This window comes from Oryx dammah, unplaced genomic scaffold, assembly GCF_014754425.2.
Source record: "Oryx dammah isolate SB20612 unplaced genomic scaffold, SCBI_Odam_1.1 HiC_scaffold_18, whole genome shotgun sequence".
Classification (NCBI taxonomy): domain Eukaryota; kingdom Metazoa; phylum Chordata; class Mammalia; order Artiodactyla; family Bovidae; genus Oryx; species Oryx dammah.
Genome location: NW_024070202.1, coordinates 28,027,099 through 28,052,875, shown reverse-complemented (window position 1 = coordinate 28,052,875; position 25,777 = coordinate 28,027,099). Strand labels below are relative to the sequence as shown.

Below are 25,777 nucleotides of genomic sequence, written 5' to 3'. Positions count from 1 at the left end.
AATATCCACACAGACTTTCTAATGAATAGATGTTTCCGAAGGTGGACTCTTCTGCTTGGGAAAGTTACATAGTAAATTTCTATTAGTAAACATATCTATCTAGTTCAAAAAAGGGACTAAAAATTCATATTTATGGTACAGTAAAACAAAAGTTCTGTTTCTTTTCTCACATCATTTGTCCTCTCAATAAATTTAGCTTTAGTAAACTTTAGGTGTAAAACCATTGAAATGAAGGCAAATTATTCACTTTCAAGAAAACACATGAAGAACAAAAGGCATTGAAATTTCGTTAATAAATAATAAAATAAATATAGTTCAATAAATAAGTTCAGTTCATTGAAATATAGGATAAGTAACTTTTATTTGGCTTTATCTTACCAGTAAATGAAGCATAATCTTAAAATATTCACTAAAACTGTGAAAATAAAGTGTGACTTCACAGTTCATTAATTGTATTTATCTTCCATTCTGGCTATGTCATATTGTAATTAACTGCATACCAAGTCCATTATTACTAGATGAGATGATTTAAACAGATGAATTGATCTGAGCTGCTTGACAGTACAAAAGATCCGCTATTTCTGGCCTAAAAAGCTTCACAATAATATTTCGTGGAAAGCTTTCATTTCCTGATATCTCTGAGTATTACACATATGTTGGGAGGATTTTGTGCAAGGCAAGGGTTTTGTAATCCACTGTTCCATCTTGAAAATAAAAACAAATTGTTTCCAGTCACGCAAATAACTTTCTTTCTTAGAGAGAAGTGCTAGAATAAATTTAATAGAATATAGCTACTCTCTTAATTAGTCCTTATTAGTTAGAAAACTGTATTAATTGCTACACAAATTCTTGGAAATTTCTGGATTTAAGACTGTTCTACGTCAGAAGGGAAAATGTCATCTTAAAATTTTTACAGCTGATTTTTCAAAATAATAATAAAAACTATTTTGCATTTGAACTATTTTAAATAGTTCTTCACAAAAGAGAATATAATTCACATTTCAAAACTTCAAGATACTTCCTGGACTTTTTTTTTTTACCTGAGTTCTATACTGTCTAATAATATCATCTCTCTTTGATGCTCAACTCAAAAATGAAGTTTGCAAGTTTCCCAAGGAAGACAGGTGTGCATAAGATCAATTTACTCCCAAGGTCAAAGAGCAAAATTCTAAGGGTATCTAGAGACACACACCTATAGAAATTGTAATTTTTTGATGAAAATTGGTACAATATGTTGCACAGATGAAAGAGTAAAAATGTTCTTAAACTATACTTACTGCTGAAACTAAAGAGCAGATAGAGCTGACAGCTTTCTAAAATTTATTCCTATGGATCTTTTTCTTCTGACCTGTCCTGATAAAACTTCTTGAAACATCTCGACATCCAGAATATAAAGAACAGAATCTGGACAATGAATTAAACTGTAGGTCACTCTAACAGGAATTTCGTATGTATTGTTCTTCATTGAAATAAAATATCAATAGATGAAAATCATTACTGCTTTGTTCCCAAGATTGACTGACAAGTTCAGGTTTGAAGTCCACATCTTCTTTATTAGCCAAGTCTTTCAGAAAAAGAAAATGTGGGCTTGATTTGTGAGCTATGATAAATGGTCTGGGAAAGATGGTAGTAGGGCCAATTTGATATGTACAGTATTTCATATTGGCAAATTGTTTCAAGAAATTCCACCCTCTTTCCCAAAATGTCTTCAACCTCCTTGGGAAAATACATACTATCATGAGCATAATATATTTGGTTGTCATTAGCAATTGAAAATCCATTTGAAGACTGGGAAGCATCAACCACAGTTCTTATAGACAAAATAAGACCCCAAATCAATTCTGCAGTATTGAGTATGATTTTTAGATGACAACAAATCATTTTTTATTTCAAAGTTGGATCTAAGTGTTCATTTATCCATCTATTAAAATTTAATTTGGGTTTTCTCAAGTTCAATCATATACCCATTTCAAAAATGTCTAAATATGTAAATAATGAAAAAAAAGTTTTAATAAAAAAAGAAAAAGTACATTCTCCATTGTAAACAGTCTGGTTATCAAAAAGAAGAAAAATTAAATGAGTTTTATTTGATAGGCTCTTAGTGTGGACATGAGGAAAGGCACAAAGAGAAGTGGCTTGGAATTAGTGTATGACACAAGGATAGTGAGAATCTAGGAATTATTTTCAATTTTAAAATAGTATTACCAATTTAAATGTGAAAGATAAATGCTGGATAGACTAAAATGCATTGGCAAAGAATTTCTCACTTTATTATTGTTCTGTAACCCCTACTCTTAACAGAGGAAGTGAAAGTGAAAGTTGCTTAGTTATGTCTGACTCTTTGCAACCCCACAGACCATTTAGTCCCTGGAATTCTCTAGGCCAGAATCCTGGAGGTGTAGCCTTTCCCTTCTCCAGGGGATCTTCCCAATTCAGGAATCGAACCCAGGTCTCCTGCATTGCAGGCAGATTCTTTACCAACTGAGCTATCAGGGAAGTTTCACAGAGGAATTAATAGTTTTTAACTTAGGGCCATGAAATTAAAAGACGCTTACTCCTTGGAAGAAAAGTTATAACCAACCTAGATAGCATATTCAAAAGCAGAGACATTACTTTGCTGATTAAGGTCCATCTAGTCAAGGCTATGGTTTTTCCTGTGGTCATGTATGGATGTGAGAGTTGGACTGTGAAGAAGGCTGAGCGCCGAAGAATTGATGCTTTTGAACTGTGGTGTTGGAGAAGACTCTTGAGAGTCCCTTGGACTGCAAGGACATCCAACCAGTCCATTCTGAAGGAGATCAACCCTGGGATTTCTTTGGAAGGAATGATGCTAAAGCTGAAACTCCAGTATTTTGGCCACCTCATGCGAAGAGTTGACTCATTGGAAAAGACTCTGATGCTGGGAGGGATTGGGGGCAGGAGGAGAAGGGGACGACCCAGGATGAGATGGCTGGACGGCATCACGGACTCGATGGACATGAGTCTGAGTGAACTCCAGGAGATGGTGATGAACAGGGAGGCCTATTGTGCTGCGATTCATGGGGTCGCAAAGAGTCGGGCACGACTGAGCGACTGAACAGAACTGAACTTAGGGCCAAGAAGTACTATTTCTATACTCACACTTTTTGACACCCAATTCCTGATCACCATTAACCAGCTATGTGACATCAGGAAACCTACCAAAATTCAAAGGGGATTTGGTGTCCCCATCTGGAAACTGGCAGCACTTAATTCAACAACTTGTAAAGATGAAAAGAAATGAGCAACTAACAAATATTAAGTCCTCAATGAATGTTCTACGTTACTATGTTATTACCATTATGTTATCTTATAATAGTTTTATTTTTCATTCTCTCAGCAAGAAACTTCATGAAAATATGATAAAAATAAGAACAATAGCCATAAAATATGTATAGCTGTCATTACCAACAAGAGAGGACAGAAGTATTTACTAAGATATTCTCTCATTTCTCAGAATTAAGCAAACTCTAACTTTTAGTCTCTGTATATGACAAGACCATTTAGAAGTCAGTGCTCTAAAATTCGGAGAAGGCAATGGCACCCCACTCTAGTACTCTTGCCTGGAAAATCCCATGGATGGAGGAGCCTAGAAGGCTGCAGTCCACAGGGTCGCTGAGGGTCAGACACAACTGAGTGACTTCACTTTCCCTTTTCACTTTCATGCACTGGAGAAGGAAATGGCAACCCACTCCAGTATTCTTGCCTGGAGAATCCCAGGACAGGGGAGCCTGGTGGGCTGCCATCTATGCGGTCACACAGAGTCAGACACGACTGAAGTGACTTAGCAGCAGCAGCAGCAGCAGCAGCAGCTCTAAAATTAGTTAGAGCAGTAATGTTGTGTTTGATAAAATAAGGGAAAATAAAATATTGTACTTATTTATATGCCCTGGGCAAAATTATCTACTATCATTCCATGGTAAATTCAACCACTAGTTGTGCTAACTAGTTGTCTGAGGAATAGCTGCTCTGTGAATATGACAACTAAGGGCTCCATTATCTGCCCTCAAGTTAAATGCATATTGTTCTATTTTTGCCACAAAAAGAGGAAGAAATCATAGTAAGCTCTGTTTTAAAGACGCTGCATCTAGAACAGAATTGACAATGTGACTCATGAACTGAGAACAGCTATGCTGTCTAGTCAAGTTTCAAATCACAATTTTGTATTAATGAATTTTAAATTTGCTTATATCACTAAAGCAAACTGGTGCAAACCAAAGACAACAGAAAGAGATACAGGCTGTTTGACTCTTCGTATATGCTCAATTGATTCAGCGGCTTTGACTGCATAACAAATATGCTATTTTTTAAACATTCTATTGGTTATTTTCAGAGAAGGCGATGGCACCCCACTCTAGTACTCTTGCCTGGAAAATCCCACGGACAGAAGAGCCTGGTGGGCTGCAGTCCATGGGGTCACGAAGAGTCAGACATGACTGAGCGACTTCCCTTTCACTTTTCACTTTCATGCATTGGAGAAGGAAATGGCAACCCACTCCAGTGTTCTTGCCTGGAGAATCCCAGGGATGGAGAAGCCTGGTGGGCTGCCGTCGATGGGGTCACACAGAGTCTGATATGACTGAAGTGACTTAGCAACAGCAACAATTGGTTATTTGGTCAAAGTATTTTAACAAAGGCTATATTTGCAACACAAAAATATTTTGACTAAATAGAGACACTTCATAAGCCAATGAAAAGATATGAAGACTACATCATGTGAAATGCCAGGCTGGATGAAGTACAAGCTGGAATCAAGACTGCAGGGAGAAATATCAATAACCCAGGTATGCAGATGACATCACCCTTATGGAAAAAAGTAAAGAAGAGCCTCTTGATGAAAGTGAAAGAGCAGAGTGAAGAAGTTGGCTTAAAACTCAACACTCAGAAAACTAAGATCATGGCATCCAGTCCCATCACTTCATGGCGAACAGATGGGGAAACAGTGGAAAAACTGACAGACTTTATTTACTTGGGCTCCAAAATCACTGCAGATGGTGACTGCAGCCATGAAATTAAAAGACACTTGCTCCTTGGAAGAAAAGTTATGACCAACCTAGACAGCATATTAAAAAGCAGAGACAAAGGTCCATCTAGTCAAACTATGGTTTTTCCAGTAGTCATGTATGGATGTGAGAGTTGGACTATAAAGAAAACTGAGTGTCGAAGAATTGATGCTTTTGAACTGTGGTGTTGGATAAGACTCTTGAGAGTCCCTTGGACTGCAAGGAGATCCAACCAGTCCATCCTAAAGGAGACCAGTACTGAATGTTCATTGGAAGGACTGACGTTGTAGCTGAAACTCCAATACTATGGCCACCTGATCCGAAGAACTGACTCATTGGAAGAGTCCCTGATGCTGGGAAAGATTGAAAGCAGGAGGTGAAGGGGACAACAGAGGATGAGATTGGATGGCATCACTGATTCAATGGACATGTGATATGTCTGAGCAAACTCTGGGAGTTGGTGATGGACAGGGAACCCTAGAGTACTGCACTCCATGGGGTCAAAAAGAGTTGGACAAGACTGAATAACTGAACTGAACTTTACAATAAAAATAACAACACATACTCAATCCTAGATTAGGTAATTCACTCATTACCTCATTTTCAGTTGCCATTCTGACAATCTGGTGAAGCAGAATCACCCTGGGTAGCAGTTTTCCCCTAAAGGTGAATATGCCTGAAAACCCGATGTTTATACACCTTTTGTATTTGGAAATTCTTACCATTAACAAATATTAATTATGGTAGCTACAGAGTATAAACATGTTAGCTTGGAGACTTGCAATTTTTTGAAAATCACAACTTTTTAAGTTTGCACCTAAGGAACCCAAATCAATAGATCTAAGTTACTCTCTTAGCTTGTCTTCAGTGGGTGCCAAATGAGACATTTGTTATTTCATCAATACCTTCTAAATGTAAAGGGCCTGTTCTTATTTTTTGCAATTTAAAAATCCACAGAAACCATCATCCATGTACTCATTCATTCATTTATTTATCTATCCAATATCCAGTAAAACATACATAATTTGAAGGACTTTTTCTTCTACATCAGAAATTGCTACTCAATTTTTTAAACGTGTAGATGTCTTCTCACTAGATTCAATTAGAAGCATGACATACATATTATCTCTTGCCCACTATGCACAAACTACTAATATTGTTAAAGTTATCATACTATGTTAGGTAATCTACAAAGTCAATGCAATTTCTATCAAAATACCAATGGCATTTCTCATAGAATAGGAAAAAGGAATTTAAATTTGTATGGAAATACAAAAGAGCCTGAACATTAAAAAACAAAACAAAACAAAAAACTTGCAACAGAAGAACAGAACTGAAAGAATCACTCTCCCTGACTTCAGACTATACTAAAAGCTACAGTAATCAAAACAGTATGGCTTTGGCACAATAAGACAGATAACGGAGCAGAACAGACAGCCCAGAAATAAACTCACACACTTACAGTCTATTTATCTATAACATGACAAAGGAGGCAAGAATATACAAAGGAGAAAAGACAGTCTCTTCAATAAGTAGTGTTGGGAAGACTGGACAACTACATATAAAGGAATAAGGTCAGAACACCCTCTAACACCATTTACAAAAATACATTCAAATTACAGACCTAAATGTAAGATGAGAGACCATAAAACTCCCAGAGGAAAACATAAGCAGAATATGCTAAGACATAAATCATAACAGTTTTTTAGATATAGCTCCTAAAGCAAAGGAAATAAAAGCAAAATAAGAAAAAGGGACCTAATTAAACTTAAAAACTTTTGCACAGAAAAGGAAACCTCTGACAAAATGAAAAGAAAACTAACTGAATGGGAGAAAATATTTGCAAACGATATGACAAATAAGGGGTTAATATCCTCTCTCTCTCTCTCTCTCTATATATATATATATATATAAATAGTTCATACAGTTCAACATCAAAAACCCAATAACCTGATTAAAAAATGGGCAGAAGAAGTAGATATTTTCCAAAGAGGAAATAAAGATGGCCAACAAACCATAAGCATGGAAAGATGCTCAACATTGCTAATCATCAGAGAAATGCAAATAAAAACTACAATGAGGCATCACCTCACACTTGTCAGAATGGCTATCACTTGAAAGAACACAAATAACAAATGTTGGCAAGAATGTGGAGTAAAGGGAATGCTCCTACACTGCTGGTGGGAATATAAGTTGGTTCATCCACTGTGGAAAACATTATGAAAGTTTCTCAAAAAATTAAAACTATAACTATCTTATGACCCAGGTTTCCCTGGTGGCTTAGCAGTAAAGAATCTTCCTGAAATGTAGGAGATATGGGTTTGATTCCTGGGTCGGGGAGGTATCCTGGAGAAGGAAATGGAAAGCTATTCCAGAATTCTTGCCAAGAAAATGCCATGGACAGAGAAGCCTCATGGTTGCAAAGGGTCAAAAATGACTGAGCATGCACACATACATACCTAAACCATATGACATAGAAATTTCACTCGCAGGTATATAGCCAAAAAATCCCCAAACACTAATTCAAAAAGATATAGGCACCCCAGTGTTCACAGCAGCATAATTTACACTGCCAAGATATGGAAGCAATGGAAGTGCCCATCAATGGATGAAAGAATAAAGAAGATGTGGTATACATATGCAATGGAACAGGAGTTAGAAAAGAATAAAGTTTTGTGATTTGCAGCAACATGGATGGACCTGGAGAACATTATGCTAGGTAAAATATGTCTGACAGAGAAAGACAAATATTGTATGATATCACTTATATGTGGAATCTAAAAACACAATCAACTAGTGAATATAACCAAAAAGAAGCAAACTCACAGAGAACAAACTAGTGGTTACCAGGAGACAGAGGGAAGGGGGGCAATTTAGAGGTAGGGAGTGATTGCAGCCATGAAATTAAAAGATGCTTACTCCTTGGGAAAGTTATGACTAGCCTAGACAGCATATTCAAAAGCAGAGACATTAGTTTGCCAACAAAGGTCCATCTAGTCAAGGTTATGGTTTTTCCTGTGGTCATGTATGGATGTGAGAGTTGGACTGTGAAGAAAGCTAAGCACCGAAGAATTGATGCTTTTGAACTGTGGTGTTGGAAAAGACTCTTGAGAGTCCTTTGGACTGCAAGGAGATCCAACCAGTCCATTCTAAAGATCTGTCCTGGGTGTTCTTTGGAAGGACTGATGCTTAAGCTGAAACTCCAATACTTTGGCCACCTCATGTGAAGAGTTCACTCATTGGAAAAGACTCTGATGCTGGGAGGGATTGGGGACAGGAGGAGAAGGGGACGACAGAGGGTGAGATGGCTGGATGACATCACTGACTTGATGGACGTGAGTTTGAGTGAACTCCGGGAGTTGGTGATGGACAGGGAGGCCTGGCGTGCTGCGATTCATGGGGTTGCAAAGAGTTGGACTCGACTGAGTGACTGAACTGAACTGAATGGAATGATTATATATAGAACTTCCTCTTAGTCCAATTCTTTTACCCCTTGAAAACTACCACTCATTTTGAAAACACAAGTGGAATAATACTTGATGAAAGCTTCCCAGAATCTTTCAGAAAGAATTCATCATTTTATCCTCTCTATGTCTAAGGATATCTATTCTCTAGAACAGTAAGTACCACTTTTATTATGTTCCCTAATAGCATATCAGCTCTAACTTCCAAGTGCTCATCACTGTCCCTGGCATATACTGTGCATTTAATTAATATTTTTTGAATTAAGGATTTACTTTCTTGAGTCCTCCAAGGACAGTTTACAAGTATTTCTAGTTATACAAATTGAGCAGCAAGCAGTATAGTTCAAAATTAATAGAATTATGGATTAAATGGATTAATTATTATGGATTAAATCTGGTTCTTAAATAACTATAAACATCAAAGTCACAATTTTACATTTCTGTAGCAGAGCTAAATAATGTAGCCTCTTCTCTAATTAAGCCTGGATATGGTGACCACACTGGGAAGTTCAGAGAAGTTTGCTAAAATAAAGTGTTCTTTGCTCTTTCCAGGCAATAGAAGGTGCTGTCTTCAGGACATTCAAATGCTTTTAGAAGCACTTGATTCAATCACCATTTCAATGAAAAATCAAAAATGTATACTTAATATCAAACCAGTCAATCCTAAAGGAAATCAACCCTATTTATCCATTGGAAGGACTGATGCTGAAGCTGACGCTCCAATACTTTGGCCACCTGATGCAAAGAGTCAAGTCACTGGAAAAGATCCTGAAGCTGAACAAGACTGAGGGTAAGAGGAAAATGGGGTGACAGAGAATGAGACCGTTGGATGGCATCATCAGTTCAATGGACATGAGTTTGAGCAAACTCCGGGACATAGTGAAGGACAGGGAAGCCTGGCGTGCTGCAGTCCATGGGGTCATAAAGAGTTGGAGATGACTTAGCAACTGAACAACACCACTTAATATCTATTTTCACATTATTTAATGAAATTGTGTTCAAAGGGGCTTTAAAAAAAATAACTCATCTACTGTTAACTTTGTCATGGGAGAATAAGTAGAAAATAGCAATTATCTTTTCATGCTGTGAATACTTGATCTATTTTTAGGTAAAGGTACAGTACCACAAATAGTATTATGATAATAAAAAGCTAATAGCTCTGTGTTACAGACCAATGAATATAATCACATACTAAAGTTGAGAACTTAATGTATGTATCATATAAATTACCAAGTCAACTTGATAAACATACAAATTCATACATAAGGTAACATAAAATCTGTTATCCCATTAAAATATCTTTAAAATATTAAGTGTTTAAGTTGCAAATATAGGCAAAAATAATTCATAATACTGAAACCCCTATAGTTTTTTAATGTACGTTTTTAGTTTTACTGCTAATTAACATTGGAAGGACTGATGCTGAAGCTGAAACTCCAGTACTTTGGCCACCTCATGCGAAGAATTGACTCACTGAAAAAGACCCTGATGCTGGGAGGGATTGGGGGCAGGAGGAGAAGGGGACGACAGAGGATGAGATGGCTGGATGGCATCACTGACTCGATGGACATGAATTTGAGTGAACTCCGGGAGTTGGTGATGGACAGGGAGGCCTGGCGTGCTGTGATTCATGGGGTCGCAAAGAGTCGGACTCGACTGAGTGACTGAACTGAACTGAACACAAGACATTGTCACAGACAATTCAAGTCAAATAAATAAACTTATCTCACCTATTTTTCTATAAATAGTACAGATGTATGAGTGTATATTTTTGCAGAGTGCAAATATGAAGTAGAATTTTCCTCAAATATCAACACAAATATATTTATTTTAATGAATATTCTTAAAGATAGCAATTTCCTATCATTTTTCCTGAGGCTATTTTCAAATTAAAAGTGACTCTCAAATGAAAAATTGAAGTATGCATGATACACAGGCCAACTTCTGTGTATTGTTGTACTTCTACAACAATATACAGAAACCCATCGAAACTTCACTGATTAAAAACTTTTCCTATGTATTTAGGATACATTATCAACAGGATTTTTCCCTTGGGAATTTATATATAAATGTTAAATTAGGAAAAAAAGAATGGGTCAAAAATTTCTTATCATGCACTTGTTTGCTGTTGCTTACAAACAAACAAAACACCTCAAATCCTACAGTACCAACAAGTTAAAATACAAAATCTTGCAAGTGAGGGATATGTTAACATAATCTGATATTTTCCCTTAAAAGAGACGTTACTGAAGACTGAAAAAAAACTTAATACCAGAGAATAAATGACTTAAAAACTATATCTAAAACAAAAACTTTTAATTTGTTGTATTTCTTGTTTCAGCTACTTTTTAAAGTTGTTTGGGAAAAAAAAGTATAATGCAAAATGTATATATCAATAAACACTTTAATTACGACCTAGATTTTCTAAAGAAACTGGAAACAACCAATTAATCTACTGGTGTTTTAATGTGAGAGGGAAACACACACATAGTATAAAGGAAATGGAATACTTGAGCATGTAATAAGACTGCCTAAGCCAATGTTCCTTGGAACTAAGAAAGCCAAGAGTTGCCATGTGCAAAAATATGTGCAAAAAATTCTATAGCCCAATGAAGTTTGGGAAATGCCTGTACAAAAAAGTGAAATAGGTAGTGAAGGGCCTCCCAGAGCAGTCAATATGCTAATGTCCATTTTAAATCACATCATATGTTATCATAGGCAGAGTTTTCCAGAATTCCTCAATAAAACTCCCCCTGCCTTTTTTTTTTGGCATAAAGAGAGGAACATGTCTGGCCAGTGGTGAACATACCTGTATAACTACACCTAGGTCTTGATGTAACTTTTTTGGATACTCATATTCCTTGTCTTTGTAGCAATATTCAGGTCCCCCAAACCAAACATTTTTTTGGACCTCTGATACAATGGCTCCGTTAACCACTCTGCCGTGGTCAGAAATTTACATTTCTCTCTTGAATTTCATGTTGTTTCAATGGACATTTGTTTTCTAATTTTTTCACTTTCAGAGAAAGAAGTACGAACCTGAATGCTTCAAGGTACTCAATATCTCCCATGGGGGGATCAAGGCCACCTGTCCAGGCAATATTTATATTGTATCCTTCTCCAAGGCCTGTTCCCACCTAGGAAGAGAAAAACCACGCCACAGTGGGTAGAGGAGAACACAAGGAAGAAGCAAGAAGACAGGAAAACAAACACATGTGTGCTCTTGAAATAAACATCAAACAACATGTCAAATCAGTCCAGCCTTGCTTGACAACCAGTGCTCTGGGTTAGGCACTTGTTCTGCGCTGGTTCTTGGTCCCGTGGGACAATTCAGTAATCTCGTGTAATTTAAAACACCAGCAAAGGACAAGAAAATTAGGGGTAATCATGCAATGCAATTACCTGAAAGATACAAATAAAAGTGGGGCTCTAAAGAAATAAACCGAACCTCATTTGGGGCTCCACTGCCAGGGAAAAAGTTCCCTTCATCATAGCGATGGAGTGAAATATACAGGATGTTGGGGTCAGCATAAAAGGCTTGCTGTGTACCATTTCCATGGTGAACATCCTACAGGGAAAAGAAAACAGATGACAAATACAGTCACGTCTAACTCTGTGTGGAAACAACTTTCCTGATGTCTAGTTCCCTGTCTTTCTACCCCACCCTCCTTCTCATTTTCTGTCTTCTGTATCCCTCTTTCTTTCCCGTGTTCAGCTTGCTTCCACACCACCCCCCTTTACTTCCTGAACTTTCAGGCAAATTACCCTTTAATGCACTCATTTTTTAAACTGGCTTCTAAAAATCAGGAAACCACAGAGAACATGCCCTGGAGACTCCAGATGAGCAGTCATTGAGAAAGCCCAGTCCTTTGGTACAATTAGATATTTATACACCGGCCCTTTGTACTCTTTGCTTCAGTGATGGAATCTTGCATCCTGTTTTATGGAGGAATTTTATGACTTATTAACTGCCAACAGTTCATAACCCCTCAGGCTTAATTAACTAGCCTCATTGGCCTCTGAAGAAAGACTAATGTTTAAACTACAAACCAGTATTCTGCAGAAGGATCTATGGCTTACAGAGCATTTTCACAATTCTTGACAGAACACTAAACATACGTGTATGCATTGATTTGCCAAGTCCCACCATTAAGGTCAAAGGCTTTGCAACCAGCTGAGTAAATTGGCTTTCTTGAAGCGTTCAGTTCAGTTAGCAGTCCCTCAGCAGTTAGAATGACTTCAAAAGAGATGCCAGATGCAAAAAGGACTTCATACTTTATTTTGGTAAAATTGTGACGGCAAGAGTCGAAGACACAGGAGCATGAGCTCATTAGCTATTAAATCATTTGGGCCAAAGCAGAACGACGGCATGGGCCTTTATGCGATCTTGTCCAATCTGCCTAATTTTAATATTATATATTTAATACATTATGGCTCTCTTCCCAGCCTCCTTCCTCCTCTTTTTTCTTTCCCTACACCATTCCTTCTTCCCACAAAAAAAAGTCAGTTTCATCAAAATGAATGAAAAAAATTCTTACGGCATTCATATTCAATAATGATACAAAACTTAATAGCTCTTTTTTCTAATTGTTTTATGATACAAACATGCTGGAACTGATACAAGATACAGGAAAAATAAAACTAATAGCATTTTTTAAATGTCCTTACTAAAAGACCTCAAGCATTAAGAGTCTCAATCAATGTGGTTCCTAAATAGCTTCTGAACAAAATAAAATAAATGACTCATAAAAGCAAATAACCTACATATCTGTATTTAATATAGTATTACTGCTACATGTGTAACATATATAGTTTCAGGTTCTGTTATCAAAAAATTTTTGGTTACTTGTTAACTACCTACTTATGCTGTACTTTATTTTGTATCAGTATGAATCACACTATTTTCAACAATGATTCCTAAAAATTTTGAGTCAGGTACCATATTAAACATCTCACATAGCTTATTTAACATTTATATGAGGTATATGGTATTATCCCTAATTTAAAAGGTAAGCAGACTGAGACTTAGAGAGTTTCAGTAATTTTTGAAGACAAGTTCTTGAATCCACTTCTTACTCCGAAGGCCAAACTCATAACCATATTGATGTTAATTTACAATTACATTCATTATCTCTTCAATTCTCACTTCAAAACTATGAAGTGAGACTGGTGGTCATTATTGCCCCTTATTGAGGTTTATATAAGTTGTCTCCACTTCAACCTCCAGCCCAGAACTCCCTCACTGGACACCATCAAATCCTCCATTTGGTGATTTATGAAAGCCTGAAGTGATCTTGCCATCCACAGTGCAGACATTCACTAATATACCTTCCCTCTTTCATACAGTACACATATCCAATTAAGGAATCATAGAATATTGGGGAAGATAGGCATCCTTCCAGAAACTTGTCTTGGCTAAAGACATACACATATCAGGGGAAAAAACAGCATACTGAAAAATATTAAATCTTGGATTTCAGGATGTTCAAAGGACAGGAAAGAGGAGGTAGTAAAACTTTTCCTTTATGAGAACAGAAATGAAATAATTTAACCCACAAGAGTCTCGAATTTGCTAATGGATATCTAGAGGATGGGCAAACAAAATACTTTGAAAAATAACACTGATAGAAAACTTTGTTTCTATTACAAGATAGAATTTCTCAGTCAGGTTTTAAGAAAAACTGTGCTCTGGGCCTAGACATATGAACAGTTTGAAAACCAGTAAGATATTGTCTTGATGTTGTAAAGGTTTATTGAAGACAGTCAAATAAAAGATAGTTTGTCTTAGATATAAAATCATTTGTTTTGTAAAACAGGTTGGGTACTTATCACCGCATAAGTTTCAAAATAAGAACTATAGTCTTGCCCACAGCACAAAAGGCTTCAACAGATACTATTCATTAAAATTTACAAATTCATTCTACAAATACATGGATAATTCTTTACTCCATATTTATATTCACAAAGCATTTAGAGATACAGGTAAATTCAAATGTGCCTCTTGTTTTGGGCAACAACTTATATTCTTAAAAGTATTTTTTCAGCTTTGTCTGAAAATACAAAGTGCCTACTGGTCAGGTATGATCTAAGGACTTTTTCTCCATAGCAACAACATAAGACAATCATTCGTGATAATGAGGACTTGCTATAGTAAGAAAATGAACCAAATAACTCACAGCCTCAAAACAGATCTTGCATCTAAGATTTGCTGCTGCTGCTGCTGCTGCTGCTAAGTCACTTCAGTCGTGTCTGACTCTGTGCGACCCCATAGATGGCAGCCCACCAGGCTCCCCCGTCCCTGGGATTCTCCAAGCAAGAACACTGGAGTGGGTTGCCATTTCCTTCTCCAATGCATGAAAGTGAAAAGGGAAAGTGAAGTCATTCAGTCGTGTCCAACTCTTAGCGACCCCATGGACTGCAGCCTACCAGACTCCTCCGTCCATGGATTTTCCAGGCAAGAGTACTGGAGTGGGATACTAAAAAATCACTAGCTTACTAGTTAAAGATAATACTGTGAAAATGTATTCTATGTAAGGATTTAGAGCCAATATGTTTTCACTACAATGTTAAAATAGCTCTGAATAAATTATATCATATCAACTAATGTTATTACTTACAATTATTTAGTACTGGCAATTCTTGGGTCAAGTTTGGTGCTTGACTGAAAATTGAATTCCCAAAAATCTAAGGACGTTCGAAGCAATCTTTTTCAAAACAAAAATAGCCTAAAACATATTATTTGCAACTGAAAGTCACGTTACATAAAAGCTACCTGAGTCACGCAGGCACATCCTAGGACAGGTTCATGCTCTGAACACAACGGCCAATCTCCTACAAGCTGAAAAGCAAGTGTGCCTGCTCCCTCTCCTCACCAATCTGAAGGTCTTTGGAATCTTCCCCAGAAGGAAAACTAGAAGGAAGAAGCTCCCCAGATAAACCAGAAATCATCCCTGCCTAAAATATTCAAAGCCTCTGAATTTGGCTGCAGGCTCAAATAGAGGGTGAATTAGAGCTCTGGCTCTCTAATTAGTAGGCATCTAAAAATGATGAATCTAGCTGCTGGAACAATGGAGTGGCGCTGGCTTCTGTTGGCCCAAGAACTGGTGGAGCTGTGGTTCCTACCAGTTAGCTAAAGTCAGTGAGTTTGGATATGCAGGAATGAAGATCTTTTGTCACTGAAGCACCTTTACTTTTCCTCTGCTCACTTGCAGAACAGACCTGTCAGCCAGGGAGAACGGATGTCTCAGCGCCACGTGGCACTTTAAAACTTCCTTCTCAGCAGCTGGAAGAAACAGGGGAATTTCCTCAAAGTGTTCCTGCAGCTGCAGAATCTGGAAGACTTGAAAGCAAGAATATGCGGGCTGGTGGTGATCTCAGAGGCAACCCTTTGGAAAGAACCTCGTATGTTTAGAGAACATGAAACAAAACCTTCTCTTCTACTGCAGCCTGCTGGGAAATGAGCGTCCTTTATGTGGGATAATGGAGCAAATTCACAATCAAAGGCCAGTAAGCTTACAGGACACTCCTGGTAGCTACCAAGCAACTTATTTTATAAATCATAGCAAATTATATCCCGCAAATCTTTTTATTATATGAATGTACAAAAACAAAGCTTTACACACAAATCCTCTGAGGCACAAGATATCCATCCATCACCATCCAGGCATTTTAGCTTTCATGTCTATTGTACAGTCCATTGCTCTAGAGTCTGGATGTCACACGTGTGCTTTCAAAGAGGCTCTTAACAGTTATTATCTTCCTAGTAGTGGAGAGTCCTCAGAAAATAACACGAAGAAATTCTGAAAGACAGGGTGACAGTTTACCAATCTCTTTCCTGCATAATTTTGACAAATTTAGAATGTGTAGAAAGATTTTCCTCACAATCCTTGGTCTTCATCTGCTGCCCTTTCTTCAAGTTTTTAGCTTATCTTTCTAGCAGAACTTAAGTGTTTTAGAAGCATATTAAAAATATTTTAAAGATTTACTGTCTTATAAATCATGCAAGCCAATAATTATTCATTCTTTAAAATGTCATTTTGTATATACATAGGAAAATAGGAACTGATGTCCTCGTTTTTGTAAAATTTTAAGACCTCACTGCTGTAGTATATCTAGGCCTTCAACACGTTTCTTTAATGTTGAACTATGACCTACGCTGAAACTTCAGCATGTTTGGAGAACAGATGGAAAGCTGGGTTTCAATACTCTCAGCACCAAAGAACTTGTAGGAAGGCTACAGTACAGTGTGGGGGAAAACATCCACGCCTCTGGAACGCTAGAAATGGTTATCAGCCTTTTATTTCTTTTTTCTTTACTTTAACTTGACTAAGTGTTTCTTCACAGGGCTTTGTTTGCTCTCTCCCCACCCTCTGGCAGGCCTGCCTAACTGAATCAGAAGACCAGGCGGTAAGGCCACGGCTTCCCAATAAGATTTAATTATGAGTGCAGATATGAACAAGATTTAGACTATTAAGCCTTGCACTTCAAAAAAACTTCTAACATATTTTGCCTTTAAATCTTTTATCACCTGCAAAAATTAATTAAGTGCAGATGCAGCAGGTTCGCTTTGGATGCCAGGGTTCATTTCCTGTCTATGCTTTGTCAGACAACCTATTACACCTCCTCGTGAACTGGAGGCAAACCGAAAACGGGGCTCATAAATCACCAGTCAGTTTTCTTTCGCCCTTTCCTGGGCTGGTCCTTTTGTATGGGGCAGATCTCCAGTTCATTATTCGTGAATCTACTATAGACAACATGCCAAGTGTCATCTGCATTTAAACAAACCATTTGTTAAACAAATTATAACTCTATTGTGTAAGAATGCATCATGTTAAAAGGCAAGACTAATCGAATGCCTCTGACTCTTAATCATGCAGGGTTCCTGCCGGCAGTTATCCCAAACTGGCATACATGATCTGAGATCTTTTCAGACAAAAAAAAAAAAAAAAAAAAGACACGCTGACTTGTTTTAATAATACCACTGTTGCACAACAAGCAACATGATTGCTAACCAGGGGAAGTGGCCAATTGGTTACCAAAGCAACAACATTCTTTCCAGCACATCTGACTATTTAAAGTCTATATTCTGCAGGGAAAAGTAAATTCAGGTTCTGTTGGGTTATTTTAACTGTGGAAGTATCAATTCATTTAAGGATCATAAAAGTTGCCCCGATCTGCGCCTTCTTCTCATTAAATTGCAGTTAACACCATGAAAGTGAAACGTGAATGTTTATGGTTTCAGAACTGCAATCCTGAATTTAATGAGTTTCCACATTCAAAGGAAACACACCCTTCAGTTGTTTGCAAGTGCTAAAAACAAGGCAACCTAACAGAGAAATACAAATTCAGTCCCTTTTATCTAGAGTCACTGAAAATGCAGCTCTGGCCAGGAATACATACCAGATCTACAATCAATATCTTGCTTATATTTAGTTGGTCTCTCAAGTATTTGGCGGTAATTGCAACTGAATTAAAAAAGCAGAACCCCCTGCGGAATAGAGAAGAACAGAGAAATAAGAAAGCAAATCAGCCAGGAAAACCATTATAAATAATGTTCAGAGCATTCTTTAAAATGCTATATGATCTCTGAAGCCATAAATCTGCTTCTGGGAGTACCTCGCAAGGTTTCTCAGTCCATCTGCTAACAATTAGAGGCTTCAGAGACACGCATGGGGCAGGTGACCGCCAGGAACCGTGGCGCTGGGAGTGGCCAGTAGTCCTTGGTACTTACATGGCTGTGGATTCCTCAGCATGATGGCCTGGGGGCCTCACCACAGCAAATCCATTCTGTAGGAACAAGACAGATTTTCAGTGATCAGATAGGAGAGGACTGCTTAGATCTCCATGTACCAAGAGCATCAGGCACACACAAAAAGAGTGGAATCTATAAGAGGCTTCAGAAAAGGTTTTCGTGCCCCCAATACCATTTCGCAGAATGAACAGAAACAATATATAGATTGTGTTTTCTCAGATCGTGTCTAAGATAGAAGGCTCCCACAGAGCCAGGGGAAGAACAGGGGTTTGGGAGTTGTACCAAGCAGACAAATGGCATATCAGCTATTATCCTAGTGTGATTCATTTTCAAGGACCAGTTCTTATTTAATGACACCAGCATCCTAGAGAAGAACAAGTTCATTCTTGGTACAGGTTTCGGTCAAAGTTTGGAAAGACTAGGGAAGATCCAAAGGGAAAATTCTTTAGCTGGACGCCCTCAATGGTTATTTCCACTCCAATGTCAGCAAAATGATAAATTTACACTCGCACACTCACATACACACAAAAGAAACCCCAGAAAAGTGAAAAAGAACAATGGAAAGCCCATATTTCTTCCAGTCTATAAATTTAGCTTGGATGACTGCCAAGACTTGCAACTTTATTGGATTCCCTAAGTCAATTTCTAGCCCACATTCTGGAATTTTATAAAGAATTCCAGGGCTGAGTAGCAATCAGATCTATCCATGATCAAGCAATGCCTTAACCTCCAGATTAGTTGGAATGCATCACGGAAAGCTGAAGTAACTCCAGCATGAAGGCAGGCAACTATAAATCCTTGCAAAGTCAGCATGCTCAGAAAAGTTGGGTTACTTGACGCGAAAAAAAGAAATCATTTATCAGATGGTTCACACCACCTTTCACTTAACTATGACACAAGTAATATGCTCACAACAGAATATTTCTTTAATATACAATCCTAAAAATTTCAAATAATTTTAATACACCCCAGGGATATTTGCTTCCAAATCTTTCTACAAGCATAAAAATATTCCCAAGAAAAATAATCTATTCCCATGAGCTTTAAATATACACAAATTTTTCTAGAACATAATGGTAACTGACATACAATGAGTTAATTCGCTACGTATTTTAATGGGTCTATTGTTGTGTTAGTTGCTCGGTTGTGTCTGACTCTTTGTGACCCCATGGACTATAGCCCGCCAGGCTTCTCTGTCCATGGAATTCTCCAGGCAAGAATACTGGAGTGGGTAACTATTCCCTTTTCCAGGGGATCTTCCCGACTCAGAGATTGAACCTGGGTCTCCTGAATTACAGGCAGATTCTTTACCGCCTGAGCCACCAGGGAAGCCCCTACATAATGATAATCCCAGAGACAAATCAGATGTCAGTAACACAATAGCAATTACAAACCTAGGAATAATCATAAACATATTCTATATTCTTATTTTTAAGCAACTCACTATTTCTGTGGCTAAAAAGATTAGCAAAAAAGAAACTATTAGTGAACAACACAAGACAATAGGGAGTGATTTTTAAGATTGTAGAGTGAAACTTTAGAGCGCTACATGACTTCTGAGAATGAAGAATTAGATTATGTGCAATATACTTTATTGGGAAAACAGTAGTTATTGTGAAAATAACAACAAATATAATACAAGGTAATATAACTAGCATATAACACGATTTTATAATTAGGTTAATACTAATGGTCTTTTATAATTAAATTATTATGTTTTATGTGTGAAGGGCATGACTAGACAGTAGAAAGAAGACATCCCACAATCAATAACTATAAGAAAAAATATTCACCTTAATTAGTAATCAAATAAAAGCAGGTGAAAATCCCAATAGGAAGCCATTTTTCCACTTAGGAAATTAAAACTTTTAAAACTACTCCACGGGGTGGTACCTACATATTCATAAATGCTGTTTGCCGGAAGGTAACGTATTATAGCCTTTCTGGAAGATAATCTGCCTCTATACATTTAGAGCCTTTACAAAACATTTACCCTTTGAATTAGTAATCTATTACTACTTAAAGGAATTTTGCCCTAAAGGTGTTATTGTGTAGACAAATGTTTGTGTAAAAGATAATGTTTTATTTACAATAAGTAAAATGAAAATTATCTAAGTTAATTGATATTAGGCAAATGGTTAAATTAAATATGGTCCATCTGTACAACAGAATATTAAGACAGTCATCACAATTTTGTTGTTACAAATATTCAGCAGAACAGAAAAGACAGCAATTTTAGAAGTATTAGTGTTAAAAATAATATATACAGTATGATGTATCTGTGTGATGGTATTATGTGGGTTACATTTACTTAAACATTTCAAGTATTTTCCAAATGATTTTACAACAAACATCAATTATTCCAGAGTGAGAAAACATAAAAACAAAGAGAAGGTTGAAAGGTAAATTTTAAAGGGTCTCACAAGTAGAGTGTTCACAAAGGTGAAAAAGGACTTAACTGATACTCAGGGTAGGGGGAAAGTATAAATGAAAAATAGTTCAGAAAAAAGGATTTTCAAAAACATGTACAGATAATCAACCTGAATAGGGTTCACATTAAGGAATAAAATGGAATTGAAATTGTACAGGTAACTAGCTAGATTACAGAATACAAATACAATTTATTAATATAATTAATAAATAGAATTTATTTCCATCTTCCTCTTTTCTCTTACAGCCAAATTTGAACAAAAGGTCTGCCTTTCATTATATAGTTTTCTTCAGTAACCTCTACCACTTTACTGAACTGCTTGGTTTTAGACTGAAAATTACCTTCTTGCCAATAACAAATATTACCTTACTCATCATGATGTACCCACACTTCCTACTGTGTTCTCAGGAATGGAGAAGTCCCCTACATTTTCCCAGTCTTTTCTGAGGGCCTGGCCCTGCATTTTCTTAGCTGAAAGTTGGAAAGGCTGCTTCTCCCATAATCTGGTCAGGTGGCAGCTGTTTTCTCTCTCACATCTCACCAACCTGCCTGCAGCACCAGATGGAGCTTTGTGTTCTCCTTTCTCGTGGCTGCTTTGGGAACATGAAGCCCACTGCGCCAACCCCCAACACCACTCTTATAGAAAAAAGGACTAGATTACCCAGAAAGAGAGCAAACGGAACAAAAGAAGATGCCTGAGTCCTGGGGCAATCCAGCTCTCTTTCCCTCCTGTTGCACTAGAGGACTGCTAGTTATCTTACAATCTCTCTCTAAAACTGTGCTTAGAATAACATCCCCTCCTACTTTTCCACTATCATTTAGTGTTTTCCCCAATAACATATTAAATTTGTATTAAAATTCCCAATTGTATTCATTAAAATTTATATACGCTCAAGCTCATGCCATCTTGAAAATAAAATTATATACATATATGTTAACTTAAACAATACAAATATACACACACATAATATATATCTCCACCCTTACTTCCATTAATCCTTACTGTCACACTTCTTTTCTTCCCCTTTTAACACTAAACATCTTGAAAAGGTGGTCTATCCTGCTTTCTCTTTTTGTCTTTTCTTCACCTCTGCTTCAGTCACCTATCTCTAATATATCTTGCACCTCCATTAGCTCACTAAAGCAGCTCTTACTAAGGTCACTAATGGCCTCTATGTCACTAAATAATGACACTTTTATGCTTTCAGCCTACTTGGTCTCTCATTGGCTTTCAGCACTATCCGCTGTCTCTTCCTTTTTAAAACAGTCTCTTTCCTTTGTCTTCCGTGACTGCATTTCCTCCTGGTTTCCTTATCTCTCTACTTCTGAATCAGTGTCCCTTAAGACTCATACTTCTCAATCTGCTCAGTAAATACTGAAGTTACTCAGGCCCCAGTTTTAGGCTCCTCTCTCTATATTTTCTTTGTAAAAATGTCACAACTCTCAAGGAACTCAATTACTTACTACCCATCATCCAATATTTCACAGATTTTTATTTCCAGGATGAACCCTGCTCTAAGCATCAGACCAAAATACCAGGTTACTTACTTGATATATTCACTGGGATATCCCAAGAGCACTTCCAGTTTAGAACATCCAGGGTCAAACTCCTGATCTTCTCCCAGCCTTTTCTAACTTATCAGTGACACCATGATTCATCGTGTAGTTCAAGTCATGCACCAATGAGTGTCCTTAATGGCTCCCTCTCCCTATTCATCCTCTGAGATGTTCTGTGCTTAGTGCTCAGTCAAGTCCAACTCTTTCCAACCCCATGGACTGTAGCCCACCAGGCTCCTCTGTCCCTGGGATTCTCCAGGCAAGAATACTGGAGTGGGTTGCCATACCCTTCTCCAGGGGATCTTCCCAACCCAGGGATCAAACCCACATTTCCTACGGCTCCCTCATTGCAGGCAGATTCTTTAACAGCTGAGCTACCTGAGAAGCCAATTCTCCCTCTATCTCATTTTAATTCATGACTGATTCCTGTTGATTTTGCTTTTAAATATCATTCAGATCTCTGTTTTTATATGTATATACATTCCTTGCATATTTTACCTTCCGAATTTCTGCCTTTGTCTCCATCACTCCTCTGTTAATTTGTGATTTCAATAACCACACGGACAATCCATTCAGTATCCTGATTTCTTAGTTCTCTGACTCCTTACCTTACATAAATCTGTCTTCTGTGTACAGCCATACTCCTAGATCTCGCCATTGCCAATAAATAATAACATCTCTTCCAAAATCTTAGTGTCAAATACCCTGCTCTCCTGTTTTCCAGTTGAAGCTTCAGCTGCACTGGGATTTCCAATTCTTTGGCCTTACTAAACTTCTGACATATAACATACGTCATCCGATCCCCACCACCGTGTTTATTACTTCCCTCCTAATATGGTGAGACTTTAGAGCCCATCATTATATTTACTTCTCTGCATGTGAATTTAAACAACTTGTCCCTTTTCCCCTCCAACATAACTCCCCCAGTATGTTGGTCTGCTCAGGTTCCCGAAATAAAATACCACGGTCTGCCTGCTTTACACAACGTAAGTTTACTCCTCATAGTTCTGGGGGCTGGAAGTTGAGATTCAGGTCTGGGATGCTTTGGTTTCTGTTGAGAGCTTTCTTCCTGGCTTGTGGATCTGTCTCCTTTTCCCCTGGAGTCCTTACATAAGGCCATTCTCTAAGCACGTGATTACAAGCACAGAGAAAACTCTGGTGCCTGCTCCATTTCTTAGAAGAGCACCAACCCTACTGCATTAAGGTCCCACTCTCATGAAATTATGCAAGCTTTAACATATTCTCACAGACCCTTTTTACAAATATAGTCACATGGGGAGTTACGGCTTCAACCTATACATTTCGGGAACACAAACACTCAGTCCGTAACATAGTTTTAGTTGCTTTGTCCTTTTCTTCCTTCAACATGCTCTCCTGTTAAAATTATAACTGATTAAATACAACTTGCATCTGCTCTGTTCCTGCACCTAAAGTGAAAGTGTTAGCTACTCAGTCATGTTGGAGCCTTTGCAACCTCTAGCCCACCAGGCTCCTCTGTCCATGAGATTTCCCAGGCAAGAGCACTAGAGTGGGTAGCCATTCCCTTCCTGCACCAAAATATATATAAAAGCCACACAACTGGTCTTCCTTTAAAATGATGATTTAAAACTTCAGTAGGTTCTTCATGATGCCCAGGAATTATATTATATTCCTTAGTTGATTAACTCTCCAAGTCTCTCATATGGTATTTCTACCTTCTTCTCTTTCTTCAAATCTTCATTAACCCTTACTCACCCTTTAACCTTGTGAAGACTTTGCTTCCCACTGAACTTAGTATACAGAAGCCATTAGAATAAAATTTCTTCATCCTTCCATAATAAAATCTACCCATTTACTAGTGACCAATACCATATGGAAAAGAATCTGCCTGCAATTCAGGAGATATAGATTCAGTTCCTCATGTGGGAAGATTTCCTGGAGAAGGAAATAGCAACCCACCCCAGTATTCCTGACTAGAGGATTCCATGGACAGAGGAGACTGGTTGGCTGCAGTGCATGGGATCGCAAAGAGCTGGACACAACTGAAGCGACCAAACAACAGCAACAATACTGCATACATGACCTGGGCTCTGTCCACCTTTCAACTTCTTCTTGTACTACCATCCACTTTGCTTTCTTCACTTCAGCTACATCAGTCTTTAGATGCTTCCAGTGTTTCCCTAGACATAAGCCTTGTTTCCTTAGACATAAGCCTTTGCACATGCTCCTAGTTCTGTGTGAAATGTCCTCCTCTTACCTATCCCTCTCTTCTACCAGGATAATATCTCCTGGTCTGCACATTTTGGCTCCAACATTGCTTCCCCAGAGAAACTATGCCTGAGTCTCTATAGGTCACTAACAGTTTCCTCTATAAAGTACCCTTAGAAGTCTGCTGAACCTTTTTTGAGAATAATTAGTATGACTGATTTATTATTTTTGATTATTGTGATTTATATCTTTAGTGTCCCACACCCCAGCTCCTCACAGTGGGGTCATTACCTTATGGCTTGGTTTACCTTTTTATTTTCTAGATGTATACACTGACTGTAGACTTACATAGTGACTAGTAATCCACAAGGAATGATAAAACAACTTAGGAATACACTATCCTGGTTTTAATCCCTCTGATCCTTTGCTTTCACCTCAGCTACAAATTCTTCATCTCTCAAGATTACAGCTTTGCCATACCAGCTTTTTGTAGGCAGCTGCCTATTAGACTTAGTAGCATCTACTGAGAAACACATAAGATATTTTGCTCCTTAAAATTAATGGAATCTTTCATTTGATGAACTAATGTGGAAAGTGCTTAAAAATGACTTTTTTTATCCTTAGAGAAATATCTGATTTTCACACTGGATTCTGCATCTCTTGACAATAAATTTGTTTTGTATTTTTTTGCATTTTCTTTGCATTTGTTTTGCCTTATTGTCTGGCATAAACATTTGTTGTGCATGACACTGCCTGGGCCAGGTTTTTCCTTAGCTTAAGAACAAATATCATACAGGAGAAAAAGAAAACATGAACAGATCAATTACATGTCCTAAAACTGAAATTGTGATTAAAAACTTTCAACAAATGAAAAGTCTAGGACCAGATGGCTTCACAGTGAATTATATCAAACATTTAGAGAGAGATTAAAACCTGTTCTTCTGAAACTCTTCAAAAAACTGCAGAGGAAGGAGCTCTTTCTATGAAGCTCTTTCTATGAAGTCACCGTTATCCTGATACCAAAACCAGACAAAGATACCACAAAAAAGAAAATTATAGGTCAATATTATTGATGAATTTAAGTGCAAAAATCCTCAACAAAATACTAGCAAACCAAATCCAACAACACATTAAAAGGGTCACATACCATGATCAAGTGGGAATTATCCCAGAAATGCAGGGATCCTTCAATATATGCAATTCAATCAATGTGATACACCACATTAACAAACTGAAGAATAAAAACCATATGATCATCTCAATAGATCAGAAAAAGCTTTTGACAAAGTTCAACAACCATTTATGATAAAAACTCACCAGAAAGCAGGCACAGAGGGAACCTACCACAATACAATAAAAGCCAAAT

The 25,777-nt window shown here is 37.5% G+C and overlaps 1 protein-coding gene across 5 annotated transcripts in view; it reads right to left on the bottom strand.

Moving 5' to 3' along the window:
• Positions 1 to 25,777, bottom strand: part of HDAC9 (histone deacetylase 9) — a 599,202-nt gene that overhangs the window by 171,295 nt on the left and 402,130 nt on the right. For all 5 annotated transcript variants that reach the window (XM_040260622.1, XM_040260619.1, XM_040260620.1 and 2 more), the window contains 4 exons: positions 18,216 to 18,271; positions 17,885 to 17,972; positions 11,934 to 12,053; positions 11,525 to 11,622 (listed from right to left, as the gene is read on the bottom strand). In XM_040260622.1, coding sequence (XP_040116556.1) covers positions 11,525 to 11,622; positions 11,934 to 12,053; positions 17,885 to 17,972; positions 18,216 to 18,271 — 362 coding nt within the window. The remainder of the gene's footprint in view (positions 1 to 11,524; positions 11,623 to 11,933; positions 12,054 to 17,884; positions 17,973 to 18,215; positions 18,272 to 25,777) is intronic.